A 15,296-nucleotide genomic window follows, 5' to 3' on the forward strand; every position below is an offset into this window, starting at 1 on the left:
AATTTCTTGGGTCACTCGTCTGTGGCTTGCAGTTGGGGATCAAATACACTATACCTGACTGACCTGATTCCTATTCCCAAGGAACTTATAATCTAAAAGGGGCACTAAGAGGTTAGCCAGGCCCAAAAGACCAAAAATCGTATGTTCTCCCTCATATGTGGACATTAGATCAAGGGCAAACACAACAAGGGGATTGGACTATTAGCACATGATAAAAGCGAGAGCACACAAGGGAGGGGTGAGGATAGGTAAGACACCTAAAAAACTAGCTAGCATTTGTTGCCCTTAACGCAGAGAAACTAAAGCAGATACCTTAAAGCAACTGAGGCCAATAGGAAAAGGGGAACAGGTACTAGAGAAAAGGTGAGATCAAAAAGAATTAACCTAGAAGGTAACACCCACGCACAGGAAATCAATGTGAGTCAACTCCCTGTATAGCTATCCTTATCTCAACCAGCAAAAACCCTTGTTCCTTCCTATTATTGCTTATACTCTCTCTACAACAAAATTAGAAATAAGGGCAAAATAGTTTCTGCTGGGTATTGAGGGGGGGAGAGGGAGGGGGCGGAGTGGGTGGTAAGGGAGGGGGTGGGGGCAGGGGGGAGAAATGAACCAAGCCTTGTATGCACATATGAATAATAAAAGAAAAAGGAAAAAAAAATAAAAGGGGCACTAAGAAATGCATATGAAAACCATGTTGACTTACAGAAAATGACCTGTAACCATAAGAATGCTTTGAAACAAACATTCAAACCAAATAGAGATTTCAGAACAGGGAATAAAAATCACTTTAGGAGGATGAGAGGTAGCTAGAAGAGTATTTTTATCCTAAAGATGGCTAGAATTCTGGTAAATGAGGATAATTATAAGAGTGGAAGGAATGGTTTTTAAAAACCTGCCTTTGTTAGGATTCTTTCAATTGTAATTTACAGAAACCCTACTGAAACTAGTTTAAACAAAAATAGAATTTGCAGGCTCTTACAGTTGGGAAGACTGGGCTGGGGTTAGCTCCAGCTTCAGGTATGGCTGGATTCAGGAGCTTTCCTATATCATAATAGTTTCTGTTTTGTTAAGACAGTTTCTTCCCATGTGTTGGACTAGTATGGCCACTCGTATTCCCAGACCTCCTCAGGTCAGCAGCCTCAATAGAATGAATGTTTCACGTTCCCAATATCTTCACGTCCAAATTCAAGGAACACTCGGATTGTCCCATCTTGAGTCTAATTTCCACTAAAGAATAAATTCTGTGCCAACTTAGATGGGATTATCTGATTGGCTAGTTTGTCAGGTGCCATCTCCTGGGGAGGGGCACAATACTACATTGATAGCCCATTACAAAGAGATGGGGGTAAGTTCTTGCCAAGAACCAGAAGGAGGGATAATAAAACACTTGGACAAACACTTTGGCTATATTGAGTTATAAGGGAATGTGGCCTTTGAGTAGGAAATGTGAATGGAGAAAGAAGAGGTAGGAGACTGCTCTGGATATTAAAGTGTTATCATGGAATATTGTCATGTATATCCTTTCCAAAATGGGAGAGTGTCTGGCTTGGGTATCACTCTCTGCAGCCTAATGTATGTCTCCTCAACAGATCCTAGGGAAGCATGACAGGCTGGTATTTAGGGGACATTTGAGAAGAATCGTATAATACCAGAGTGTAAATTATTGGATGTGCTGAGGATTAAGGCTGCACAAAGAACAGTAAGTTCACCATCCTTTCTTTGTCTGTCTTTCCATCAATTGTACTTGAATTAAACCCCTTACCACAACCAAGGTGAGCAAGACTAGATAGATTAGGCATTTCTTTGCCTAATGGTGACATTTTGGACTGGAATCTCAATGTCAGAAGTGAACTTAGAGGTTATCTACAGGTTAGCCAAGTGGTTCATGAACCAAGTCACCCCCTAACTTTACTGTTTTGTAAATAAATTTTGATTGGTACACAGCTTCATCCATTTTTTGGCACATTATCTGCTTTCATGCCACACAGACCACGTGACCTGGAAAAGCCAAAGTACTTACTATCTGGCCCTCCATGGAAGTTTGCCAACCTCTGGTTCAACATTACACTCTCCCTACTCTACAACAACGATTTCAACCCCAACTAACGCATAAAATCAAAAAAGATTATTCATGGGAAGTGTTTAGAATGGCATCTGATACATACGAAAGTACTTCTTAAATATTAGCTAACACAGTCCTGGGTTATCAATACATACGTTTGTTTCTCTTTTCCCAATGGAATGATTAACTCATGTATGAAAATGGAAAAATGAGACCTGTTGAAACTATTCCAGGAATGGAGGGGGTGAGTTCAATTATGATATATTGTAAGAACTTTGGTAAATGCCACAAAGTCCCCAGTACAACAAAAATCTGATAATAAAAGAAAGAAAAAAAAGGTGGCTATGTCATGACTGTGTCACGTGATGATTAATTCATGTATTTAAGAGTAGTTTTCACAATACATTTAAGTGCATTTAATTACTTTATCACCGTCAATCTTAACTGAGTGTTCTCCATGTGCCAGGCACTCTGCTGAGCATCTTGCATCCATTCTCCCACTCAGCGCTTACCTCTTACTTCCCCACTTGGGCAGGGGAAGGTAAAGCAGTTTACAAAAGTCTGCACAGCTATCATGTAGCCAGCTGGAACTTGAACCCTGGCGGTCTGACTCCATAGCTCAAGCCCTTATCAAATGAACTATCTAGGCTTCTCTATTGGGTCAGTAACGTGTTTTTCAAAGTATCAGTTTACACAGTCCCAGAAATCAAAATCAGATAACAGGTCCACCGGTGGGCATAAAGGCAATGATACCATCAGGAATGTCCCACAGGAAGTAGCTCCACACCTGTTCTTATATGCCCACACTCTTCTCTGCATCACTCACAACATAGCACTGTATTGCTGGCCTCTCCCTGCCTCTGGGCTCTGCAATCCCTCAGGTATGTGTTGCCAGGAGATCTTCCTAAATAATGCACAGCTCTGGTTGGGTCACTGCTCAGCTCAAAAACTCTCACTTCTCTTCATTGGTTGTAGATTATAACACATATTCCTTAGCTTGGCATCTAAAACTCTCAAAGATCTGATCCTTGACAACTCTCCAGCCTTATTTTCCCACTGTCTACTGACTCATGCTCTGTAAAGCAGAGATAGAGTGACCTTCCTGATACTTCCCCAAATGCTGTGTCCTTTTATTTTGCTCTGCACCCCAGCTCCTAGCCAAGGGCCCAAGACTCAGGAATTACAGAATAAGGGTTTGCTTGTCTGAGAGAATAAAAAAATAAGCCCTTCTGTTCCTTCGACTGGACTTAACAAAAGTTTGTTTGCCCTGTCAAGGTCCAGGTTGAAGGGTACCTTCCCTGGCCTTCTAAAAGGTTTTGGCCTGTATTTCTCTTAGCTCTTCTTGCTTCTCAACACTGGTCATGTTTTCCCTCACATTGTAATCCTGAGTGCCCATGCCTCTCCCTCGGTGACTCTGGAGGGAAGCAATGTGAAATCAGGCTCTCTGTCCTGTGCATCTTAGAAACTACAGTGCCTGGAATATCTTTGCCATATAGAATGGGGATGTCTTTCATTGCCTAAGTTTGCTTGAGCAAATAGTGCAGGGGCATCCAGTGTAAGACCACCCATCTAACCTTCATGTTTCTTGGAACTGGGAAAGATGGTGAAGAGGAGGAGCAGGAAGGAGGGAAATGTGGCTTTGGACAGAAGAAAATGGTTTAGACACCTGTGACACCACTTTCTAGCTCATGAGACATTCTCCTAGTGATTTACTATGAACTTCATTTTCCTTTTCTGCAAAATGAGGACATTGAAATATTCCTCATTAAATTCATCTTTTCATATGTTCACTTAAGTCTCCATTAATTATTTCAAATTTAAGTTTTGTAGCCAACTATCACTTCTCTGAGCCTCAGTTTCCTCTTCTGTAAATAAAGAATAATATGTAGTGTGTACCATACAGGACTTTTGTGAGGGTTAAGTGGGCTAATGAGTGCGAATAGGTGAACCTGTATTCCACAAATGCCGTCATAGCAAGCACCACAATGTGTGAACACCATGTTGTGTTTGGAGGATTCTAGAATAAAACAAGCAGAGTCTGTCACGTAGCCATCATGTGACTTACAATCTGACAGGGATAAAAGGTAGAAATGAAGTCAATGAACTAATGAACAAAGTAATAATGGATTCTTTAAATAATGAAAGGCAGGAAGGTAAAACAAGTCCTGTCCAAGGATGGGTACCAGTGGGAGGGGCAGGGTGAATGGAGAGGGTGAAGGAGGACAAATACAGTGGATATATTTTGCATATGTGTATGAAAATAGAGCAATGAAATCTCTCAGAATTGTTCTAAGAGGCGGGGAAGGGTATGAGGGAGAATGATGGATGGGATGAATCTAATTAAGATACGTTGTAAGCACATGTTGTTAATGTCACAATGAAACTTCCCTGTATAGACTAATATATGCTAATAAAAATGTTTTTAAAAAGAAAGAGTAATAGAAGGAATGAATTTGATCAAAGTACATTATATGCATGTGTGGAAATATCACAATGAAATCCCTTTGTATAAGTAATTTACAGTAATAAAAATTTAAAAAATAATAATGGATGGTAGCTCATTCTGTGAAGAATGGTAAGATCCAATATAATGTGGGGACATTCCTTAGATACACAAGTCAGGGAAGGCCCACATAGGATTGTGGTAAGGATAAGTATATGTAAATCACTTGCACTCAGATAGGCTAAATCAGAAAAGAATGTCTCTTGATTGGGAGGAGGTGGAGGAGAAAAAAAAAAACTAGTTTGAGGCTAAGGAATCTCTGATGGGGATGGGGCCTCTCTTTGTTCTGGGGCTCCTAGGTTCCTTCTCTTTACATGTGACAGTTGCAGGTTCTGTCTTTCTACTCTTTGAAAGAAGGATTTATGGTCACCTGAGGTGCCTGGGCCATATAACCTTAACATCACAGGCAATTCTCCTTCTGGAATAACTCATTCTGACCATGAAAATATCTATTGTTATGTCTGCCTTAGATGTCCTCAGACAGGCAGGGCTGGGATGCCTGGGCTGTTTCTCCACATTTCAAAATGCAGGAGCAGACCTTGGGCAACTCTGCTTCTGCATGCTGAGAGCAGCTTGCAGGGAGAAGATTGGCACTTGGTGGAGAGAGGTTCAGATGTTTAAAATGGACTAACTGTGTCATTAGACCACTGTAAAGCAGTCCTCTTATTGGTCCTGCTGGTGAAGGCAAGAGATAGCAGCCCATGAAGAAAGACCTGTGCTTCGCACAAAATTAAGTAGATGCAAGGAAGAAGCTTTGGAAATGATACAGGCAGTAGAGAGTAGGATTCTGTCAGAAAGAGGGGTGGGGTTGCTGCAAGCACACAATTAGTGACCACAGCCCTGAGAACAGCAGGCTGTCATGTGGCCCCTATTGGTGTCCCTTGTCTGGCTGGTGATATTCTTAGAAAAAAGGCCCAGAAATGTCTAGGGAGCTGGGCATGGCCCAATAGCATTGTCTGAAATTGTCAAAGGGTCGGCCACACTCTCAGGCAAACACAAACCAATACATATGCTGACTGGTGTTTTCCTACTGTGTGCCCTCTTCCTGGTAGGTTTCATATCCTTACTCTATTCTGGTCACTCCCTCCTGGCCATATATCAGTTGATCACTGTCCATTCTGAGCACAATGCTTCTGTAGGAAGAGCCTAGGCAGGAGGAAGAGCAGTGGTCTGACCTCCTGCATTTGTACAACCTGAAAGAAAACATGTGTTCCAATAGCTCACATGGCTCATTGCCTCCTTCTGAACCTGAGATCAGTCCCACCTCCTCATTCTCTTAATCCAGTGACTGTCATGCTTGGTGTCATGGACATTGGGAAGTGATGGTGGTTCAGGAGGGGAAGAACTCAAGTCATGTTTGAGAGGAAGAAATAACCAAGAATGGTGACAGACTGAAAACAGGAGTGTGGAGGAAAGGGGAAAATGCCAGAGAACTCATTCTAACCAGTAACTTAGATGATTGGGTAGATGGAGGTTCTGTCCATAACTGGCACCATAAGAGTTGACATAATTTTTTCTTGTTTTTTAAGAGAATAAGTTTATTAAATTTTAGTCTACGAGCCTTGGGTATATCCAGATAGACTTTTAGCAGATGGTCAGAAAGATTAAATGAGGGCTTAGTAGCGCTATCTTCATCTTTTTTTATCTTAGAATTTAGTAGAGTGAGTGAGCTTTTCATTGATGAATTAACTCATCAAATATTTTTTGAGAAATGACTATGTGTCGGGCTCTGTGCTTTGATTTCTATGAATTATTTTTTAGCCTGATCTATGCCAGGGGAACAGGGAAGAATCTGTCCTCAATGGAAGAAATTATGTCCTAGGAGAGGCTTTGGCTAGCCACTTGGGGTCACTGTTGTGGTCTTCAGCAGTCACTTCTAGTGGGCTGGCTGTTCAAACTGCTCTTGCTCATGCTGGGACTGGATGTCCTCAACCAGGCTTGGCATGGTCTTCTGTGTTAGAACCATCATGGAACAACTGTTCCCAGACACCTTTCAGAATTTCTTCTTTTGGGCTGGGAAAGGTACCCAGAGCAGAGGTCATTGATCCAGAATTGTCTCCTTTGCTCTGAAACTCCTACTACTATAGTTCCTGGAAACAAAGTTGCCCTCTAGGAGGTGGAGGCAGGACACTGCTTATTCTGTCATTGGCTTAATTGTATCCAAGAGGATAAGGTATCACCCTTCTGGGAGTGGGTCAGCTGGGGAAATAAGGACAGTAGCGGGTTTTTGCTACAGTTAATAGCATGGCAGTGTTGGTCCATTGCCAACTCCAGGCAGAACTTTCTCCCACAATCAATGGATCAGCTGTAGTTTTCCCATGTCTCCACATCGATGGAGATAGATGAGCCAGCTATCAGATTGGGGTTTAAAAACCAAATGCTTACAGTGGTGAGGAAACAGAAGTATTAAGCGGTTCTTGTATAACATAACAGGAAGCGATGGCAACTGTGGCAAAGAAGAGGAGAATATACACCCCATTTAAAGTTTGCAGTTCTATTGACTTGTTGTGTAGTAAGAGTCAGGGCTATGGGGTCTTCCTGCTTTGTTTGTTTTTTAAGAGAAGCTAGAAATCCCAATTTTGATTTCCCAATGTTGGCAAGGAATTCAAATTTACTAAAAACTCAGTAGCGGGCAAATAAAACATGTCTCATTATTTTGGTTACCAGAGGGTACGTTCTGCCCACTTGTATGGTCCCTGAGGATAAGGACCAGGTTGGTTATATTTGTTAGCATGTCCCCAACATCGTGCCTGGTACAGACTTGCTGTTCAGTAAATAATTGTTGAGTGACCAAATAATCCAATCATAGTTTCCCAGAAACTAGGCAGATTGAAAACCAATGCTATGTCTGTAAATTCCCTTCCACTACTAAAACACTATGGTCATGCATAAAGATATGAGTGGGGGGAAGAGTGGGGAGTGTTTCAGCAGACTGACTGTGGACGAGTCAGGTCACCTGCAGTTCTCCTGTGTGGGGACTTCCTGCATGTGAACAATATGAGGTTCCACTTATCTCATCAGGTATGGAAAAATGAATGTTTAAACATCAACACTGGAGAGATAACCTTTGTGACACTGTATTTAATAATTACCCATCAGCATCTTACACCAGCCACAGGGACTGACTGATGTTCAGGGGAAGCCTAGCCATAGGGAGGTTCTCTTGACTGTCATTTCTTTAAAGGACATGATGTTGGGAACTGAATTGTGTCTCCTCCAGAGTGGTATTTTAGAGTCCTAAGACCCATCTCCTCACAATATGACCTTATTTGGGGACAGTCTTCGCAAGTTAAAATGAGGTCATTAGGGTGGGTCCTAATTCAATATGATCCAATATCAAAGCAGAAAACTGGACTTAGACAGAAGCAGAGGGAAGATCTGAAGAACAGGCAAAAGATGGCCAGTTACAAGCCAGGAGAGAGCCTGGAGCCTCACCACCTGCAGAAGGAACCAGGCATGCCTACACCTTGACTTTGGAGTTTAGCCTCCAAAACTGTGATTTAATACATTTCTACTATTTAAGCCACCCAGTTGGTAATTCTTTGTTATGGAGGTCCTGGCAAACTAATACACACTATGTCTTTTTACTCAGTTTATAAACAGTTGCTATGTATCTGGCACTGCTTTAAGCAATTCACAACTACAAACTTCTCTATTTTTTATAACAACTCTGAGAGAGGCACTGTCATTTCTCCTTTATGATTGTCATTAGAGTTCCTTCCCCAGAACTGAACTGCAGAGAAGGTAAGTGACTTGCCCAAGGACACAGAGGAAGTACGCAGTAGGGATGAAATTTAATCCCAGAAATCTAGGTCCAATAGAAGCTACAGGATGACAATTTAATTGGCAAAATACCCCAAAAGTCGAGGTGCTTCTGGCTTGACTTCTGGCTGTTTTCTACACACTTCTGGCTGTTTTCTGCTTGCTTATAAAAGTATCTGGTGAATGCTGGCTGAGAGCATTCACCAAAGCAGATGCTATCTCAGCAAGATAAAGCTTTTGCCAGGTAGGGAAGTCGGAGTTCAGAGCTGATATCACTTCCTTTATGCAATCCAAGTGCTCTTGAAATCACATTGTGATTTTCAGAGATGTGTTATATCCATTTGGATGAATAGCTTACACTATTCCTCTAAACCCTCTTAGTTTCAAGTGAGTTGTCAACAACTGCTTTCATTTGGGAAGCGCTGTTTCAGAAGACAAACAACAACAAGCCCTCTATCCTTGTAACGTATACAATCACCTTATTTTACCAGTTTCACTAATTTAGCATTTTTTAAGAGGCCATCCTATTGATTCTTTTCTTAAGGACTTCTTAAAACTCCTGACCCAGGCAATGGCATTACCAGAGAAAGATCATTGAGTTCCTTAATCCAGGTGTCTTCTATTCTGAACTCCCTTGACTCTCCAGTCCCATTCTGCCTCCTCCTCACCTGCACTGTGACCTGGGAGGCTGACCACTACAGTCTTACCTACTGCCTTCCTTTTCCTATAGCCTCTGGTTGGGTTGAACCAATGGGGTGTATCCATGGGAGGAGGGAGAGGGATCCAGATATTTATTTCCCTGGTACCTTCCCTGGAACTGGTACCTTTCTGGAGCCAAGGGCTCCCCCTACCCCAGAGCGGACTTTGACAGCCAGCTTGGTCTCCTTTCTTTAGCCCTTCAGGCTGGAGGCTGTTGTGGTGGGAGAGGGAGTAGGTTGCTGTTACTAGCCTCCTAGAACCAAGCCATCCCTACTTCTCTGTTTTTTTATGCTCTTCCCACACACTTGTGAAGAGTCCTTCTACTAAACTCCCCTCAAATTGACCATCCTTTCCCTGCCAGGAACCTAACTGAGAGAATCTTCTTCTTTACCTTGAATTGCAAGCAGGTGCAGTCTCTACTCACTAAAGGATCTTTGTTCTTATTTTCATCCTACAACCCCCCCAAATCCTGGCCCTTGTACATTTCTGAACTTGCAATTGTTTCTCACTTAGGATCCAATTTCCTATCTTGTCCTTTACAACCTAAGCCACATCTAATACCATGTAAATAATCTTCCCAAAGGCTATGAATTTCCTATATACAAAACCCCACACTGGCTACTGTACCAGCAAAATGGGCTAATTTTCAATCTGAGAGTTTGTTTTTTATGATACCATCATTTCAGAACTTTGCTTTACTCAATGACCAACTTCAGATTCAACTCCATTCACTGAGATGGACCTGACACCAGTAAGTTTCTCATGGAATTTCACTTAGCCCTCACAAGAACCTTGCACATTGGCATTTTATTTTTCACAATTACAGACACAGTTTATTCTGTGCAAGATCATAGAGTATGTGATAGGTCCTGAACTTAACCTCAGGAATCCATATCCCATAGTACAGGTCCTTACCGCCCCATGACACCTTTGTGCAGTTATATGATTCCTGAATACTCTCTTCAACAAAACAAAGTCTAGTCCAAAAAAGTAATTTTTTAGCATGCCAATCCATGATAAAGACCATTGTTGGGGGAGGGCTGGAGGCAGGAGGAAGCCTGTGAATCGAGGGAACATTTCAGGGTGCCATTGTTCATGGTGTGTACCCACCTTGGGGATGAGCCAACCTTGAGATTTACACATAGAAAAGCCATAGCATTCAGGAGTTCTGGGAGTTCTGATCGAAGTGAGGACCATGATGTTTTATGGGACACAGCCTTAACTCTGGTGTTCAGGGCTTCCAGGAAACTTGGGATCACGCAGTCTCCATTGGTTTTGGAACTACCAAAAATTTATAAGCAAAGATTCCTGTTACCTGAGAAAATACACATTTCATGGGTGGTCCCTCACAGAGGAACCCAAGTGAGTGGCCTGGGTTCATGAAAATAGCAATGTACAACTCAAATGAAGAAACGCCTCAGAATATGCCATTACTATGGGTTCCATGCCACAGCTTGTGGCTGTTTGGAGAGAAGGGCATCAGTGTGGTGACCACATGGATGTATGTGTAATGACAGAGACCAGGCTCAAGCCTGTGAGACCCCTCAGGGAGATGTCAGCTGGTTTGGGGGGGCCAGTGAGGGCTTCAGTAGCTCTGGAGGGTGAGCATGGGAGTGAACATAGGGGCCAGTGCTGTGGGGAGAGGGCTTTCTGGGCAGAAGGAATCATGCAGTGAAGTCAGCAGAAGCAAGCCCTTACAGCAAATAGAAAGAGGAGACTATGATAGGGATATGGAGAATGTTACAGTGTAGAACATGTGGGACTGGTAAAAAGGCCATGTTCAGGCCATACGGGACCCCAGAGAGCGATGCAGAGTGGATGTGGGGGGATTACGGAAGGGGCTGAGTGGATAGGGATATCAGGTAGGGGCTTCCTTGGTAGGTCAAGAGACAACTGATTCCCAAAATTAGGTTGGAAGGGTAAAGGAGGAAAGGAAGGCTAGATGGTGGAGCTGTCCCATAGAAGCCAGCATCAACTATTGACTTGTTTTTCCCCTCCTCTAGAATCCTTCACCCAAGGGAGTGTAGACCTCAGTATGAGCCTGAGCCTAGACTTTCCTGAGCTTTGTGTGTCCTGCTCCTGCCTTTGGAGCCTTGTCCCTCCTCCAGGAGGCTTCCTTTCCCTCCCTCTGCACTAGGGCTGGATCCCACCTGCCACACCCCCCCAGGTCTATCTGCCAACCCACCCCATCAGCTTCAGAATTACTCCTTTTCCCCAAGTGCTCACTGGTACCCTAATGCCTAATGGAATTTCAGAAAAAAGAATTCTGATGAAAGTAAAATCCCACTGAGGAGCCACTAAGCATTTTTTGCCATCTGAGAAATGGGTTTTTATTAGTAAAAACAATTTACACATGTTTACAAAATATTTCCTTATAATCCTGCTTAAACCTCAACAATCACACTTCAGGTCCACTTGTAAATTCACGGTGAAGGTGTGACATCTGCTTGCTAATGCCATCAAGTCAATGGTGATGATGGTTCCATCGACCTCCAGAGAGACTTGACAGCCTGATCACCCATTGCTGACATAATGGCAGCTATGTCCACAGATAAGGTCCCACTATATTTCACGCAAAACATTAACAGTTTCCATTTCACTCTAATATTTGCAGATGAGATAGCGGGCCCAAGACACACAGCTAATAAGAGAAAAAGAACTTGGGACACTTTGATTCCAGAGCCTGGGTTCTCTCAACTTTTATAGCTGCCCAAAGACCGCAGAGGAATTGATTAGGAGCTGAACCTAAGTTCACGCTTTGCCTGAACTTCACTGTTGACATTTGAAACACTGATTAGAAATTGTCTAATAGGGTACATGGCTCGGTATCTTTTGTAATCCAACAATTAAGCACATGACTTGAAGTTGCTGAATGTTAGCTACTAAGCTAGAGCAGTAACACCCATCTCATTGGGTGCTGGTGGCTCACACTTGTAATCCTGGCTACTTGGGAGGGTGAGATAAGGAGGATCACATTTCGGGATCAGCCCAGGCAAATAGTTCTTGAGACCCGCCCCCCATCTCCAAAATAATCAGAGCAAAAATATGGTCTGGAGGTTTGGCTCAAGTGTTAGAGTGCCTGCTTTGCAACTTGAAGCTCTGAGTTCAAACCCCAATCCTACCAAAACAAGCCTCAACAAACCAAATACAAAGCTGCTCAAAAAATAAAAAAAAAAAAAAAACCAAAAAAACACCCATCTCACAGCTGGGGTAGGAAAGTCTCGAGAGAGCTTACTTCGGTGGCTGGGGACCTCCTAACTGGAACTGAGACAAACACTAAGTAACAGTTTCTGTTAGGGACAATTTCAGGTGTGAGAATTAAGTTAATAATTTCATATCTCAAGCAGGAAGATTTTTGCTCAGACCAGGCCAGCCAAAGACTGCTCTGCCTCACCTGTAAGGTCTGACTTCTCTCTCTCGCCATTTGCAGACTCTCCCAGTTGGGAGGAACGTCCATGATGATTCTGAGCAATTCCTGGGCCCTGAACTTGAGTCTCCTCCACAAGCTGCCCCAGTTACATGTCCAGGAAGCATTTCCTCTTAGGGGGCATCCAGGGGCTCCCAAGACTGCCCCAGCCATTTTGCTGTTTATTTTCCAGTACTCCTGCAAATTTCACACTCGCTCTGCTTATAAAAAGTGGATAAAGCTGGAATGACATTTTTGTCAGTCCTTGTCTTTTGTAGCATTCAACTCTATGGTTATTTCTCTTTTAAAAAGGGAAATCTGTTTCCTTCTATTAGGAAGGAGACTTCGTGTTGCTAACAAGACAAGAGTTGGAGACAGAAAACAGAGTCAGTTGCTTATTGCTTTTCTTAGTTCCTTGAAAAATAAATGAGCCATCTTTCTCTTCTATCGGTTAATGGGAAAAGACTCCATAAATACATTTTTCTTTCCCTAGAGATAGTGTAAAGTGACAGGCAATTCACATCTTCAGTTTTCTGAAAGCACACAGATGCAAACATGTGGCTGGCTAGGTGATAGGGTCTACAGAATTTTGCTCCTTTCCTGAGCCTGGTTTGAAATAAAAAATCATACCAGGCTGTCAAAAATCAAGAAGCAAAATTCTTTGGTTGTAAGAGGCAGAGGGAGTCCAGTCTCACTCGCTTGCTTAGCATAGATATGTGGTACACAAAGACGGCAGAGAGATGAGTCATACAAATACATAGTAAATAAATATATTTCATTCCCATTTCAGTGGCTTTTGCTTTGTTTTCCTCTTCTCTATGCCAACGGCCTTGAAATGGAGGGAGGGTGAGGAAATAGTGGGGTTTGGCTGGACACGGTCTCCATAAGGTACTGATTTTTTTGGCCCTGCTGCTCAGTTCTAGCTTTTTGAGAAATAACTTGCAGATTCTTAGATAAGAAAGGTCAAAAATTCAACTCTTCTGATTTTACAGATGAACAATGTGAGATGCAGAGTTGGGACAAACAGCAAAGTCAGAGCCCCAGGGCAGTGGATGTTTTCAGGGTTCCTGTGGTCCAACAACCCCACCTGATCTAGAATGACCCAGGCAAGCTGTGCTGGTAACAGAGTGGGAGAGAGACCCAAGCCCAGTTGTGCCCTCTTTGGGTACAGCCCAAGCCACAATACCCAGCCAGTGCCCAAAGTCAAAGGGGGTATCCTCTACAGAGACAGACTGTGCCTCCTTGGGAGACTGAGTATTATTTCTCAGTAGCTAAGGCCCAACCCAGAAGCAAAATGTCTGGTCGTGGTTCTGCAAGACAGTTGTTGCCTCTGACATGTTTAGAGTTCTTGCCCAAAGGGCTGTCCCTTCCTCTCCTTTGGGGTGGCTGAGCAGCCTGTAGGTAGGTGGAGAACCAGCTGGCCCCATCGGGCTGAGCGCCTCAAGAGCTGGATCTTCCACAGCCTCCGGACCCAAAGGTGGCTTCATGAGGATTTGTTTATCAAATTGCTCCTTCCTATCTATCTCCTCGCCTGCCCGTGCCCGCCCACACCCCAGCCTCCCTGCTCCTTGTTCTTTCCACAACAAGCAGGGGCTCCATGGTTTTCCAGATGTGGACAGGGAGGTCTCTTTGGACCCCCACAGCCAGACAATGGCTACACCACTGCTTCCCAGGCCTTCGCAGGCATTGCTAGAAGGAGACACAGCTTTGCCTACAGAGGCAACTGACGCCGCTGATTAAACATGAGCAAAAAATCATCATGAAAAGCCAGATGGAAGAGCTTCCCTCTGCCAGGGAGCTCAGAAATCAGCCACAGGAGTGTGGGGTCAGGTGTCCACGCAGATGCGGGGCTTCCTTCCTCCTTCCAGGCAGCAGGGGCGCAGGCTCCTGCACCTCCCGCCCCCACCCCTGTTCCCATGGCAAAGGAGAGGAGGATCCACTTACTGCTCGTGTTCATGGTGATGCCTTTGCACTGGGTCTTTCATTCAATACGGAGGCCCCGGTTGCTTTTTAAATCTTCGGTTCTCCCGACCTCGCTCATCACCTGGGGGCGAAAAGGTAGTCCAGGGCCAGCTGTGTATCCTCAGGTGCGCTCTCTCCCTCTGCTGTCCCCAGTCCCTGGGCTGGAGCCGCTGGCCTTGAAGGCAAGTGGACTAATCTAACAGGGACAGGTGAGCGCAGGCAGGAGGGGGAGGCGGGAGCGCAGGGCGCCCGGGTGCCCTGCCCGGGGACCGAACACCGGGCGCAGCGGGGCTGGCAGCGCCTGCTCGCGCGCACCCCGCACTACTCCAGCCCCGCGGCTCGGGAGCCCAAAGGGGGTGTGGACCACAGGGAGGCAGGGCGGGGGCAGCGCGTCCCCGCCCGGCCTCGGGGAGCAGCGACCCGCCCCGGGACCCACCTCTCGGCCAGCGTCGGGAGCCAGAGGCCCCTGCCCCGGCCCCTGCGAGCGGCTCATGAATCCTGCGGGCCGGCTGGGGTGTGCGGTGCCAGGGCGAGCAAGGCGAAAGACGAGAGCTCGCCATCCATGATGTGGGCTCGGGGTTGGCAGCACGGGGGGCGCGGCCGCTCGCTGCTGCCACCTGCTGGACGCGCCGGCGCGTGCCCGAGGCCCCGCCCTGCCGGGCTGCTGCCAGGGTCCTGGGAGTGATGGGGGTGGAGGGGACCCTGGTGCCCTGGGACCAACGAGGTGGTGCTTCAGCCCTCGTTTCCCCTCCTCCGGTCCTGGGTCTAAGTCTAGAGAGTGATGGAGAGAGAACTTATCGTTGGGATGGGCTGAGAAGGAAAGACTGGCTCTGCAGGAAGCTGGTTCCCACCCCAGCCCATGTGCTGACAGCTGGGTGCAGTCCAGTCTTGAGCAGGTC

General features: G+C 45.0%; 1 protein-coding gene across 8 annotated transcripts in view; it reads right to left on the reverse strand.

Moving 5' to 3' along the window:
* Ablim3 (actin binding LIM protein family member 3) overlaps positions 1 to 15,009 on the reverse strand; it is a 113,673-nt gene extending 98,664 nt beyond the window's left edge. For 3 of the 8 annotated variants that reach the window (XR_012449002.1, XR_012449003.1, XR_012449001.1), the window contains exons 1-2: positions 14,834 to 15,009; positions 14,380 to 14,479 (exon numbers count right to left, since the gene is read on the reverse strand). Coding sequence is in view for 1 of the 8 variants with exons in the window: in XM_020170012.2 (XP_020025601.2) it covers positions 14,380 to 14,392 (13 nt within the window). In the remaining 7 variants the exon portion in view is untranslated. Of the gene's footprint in view, positions 1 to 14,379; positions 14,755 to 14,833 lie in introns of those variants that run through there. The other 5 variants (XR_012449006.1, XR_012449005.1, XR_012449004.1 and 2 more) reach the window with 3 other exon arrangements.
* Positions 15,010 to 15,296: the final 287 nt, after the last annotated feature.

This window comes from Castor canadensis, chromosome 6, assembly GCF_047511655.1.
Source record: "Castor canadensis chromosome 6, mCasCan1.hap1v2, whole genome shotgun sequence".
NCBI lineage: Eukaryota > Metazoa > Chordata > Mammalia > Rodentia > Castoridae > Castor > Castor canadensis.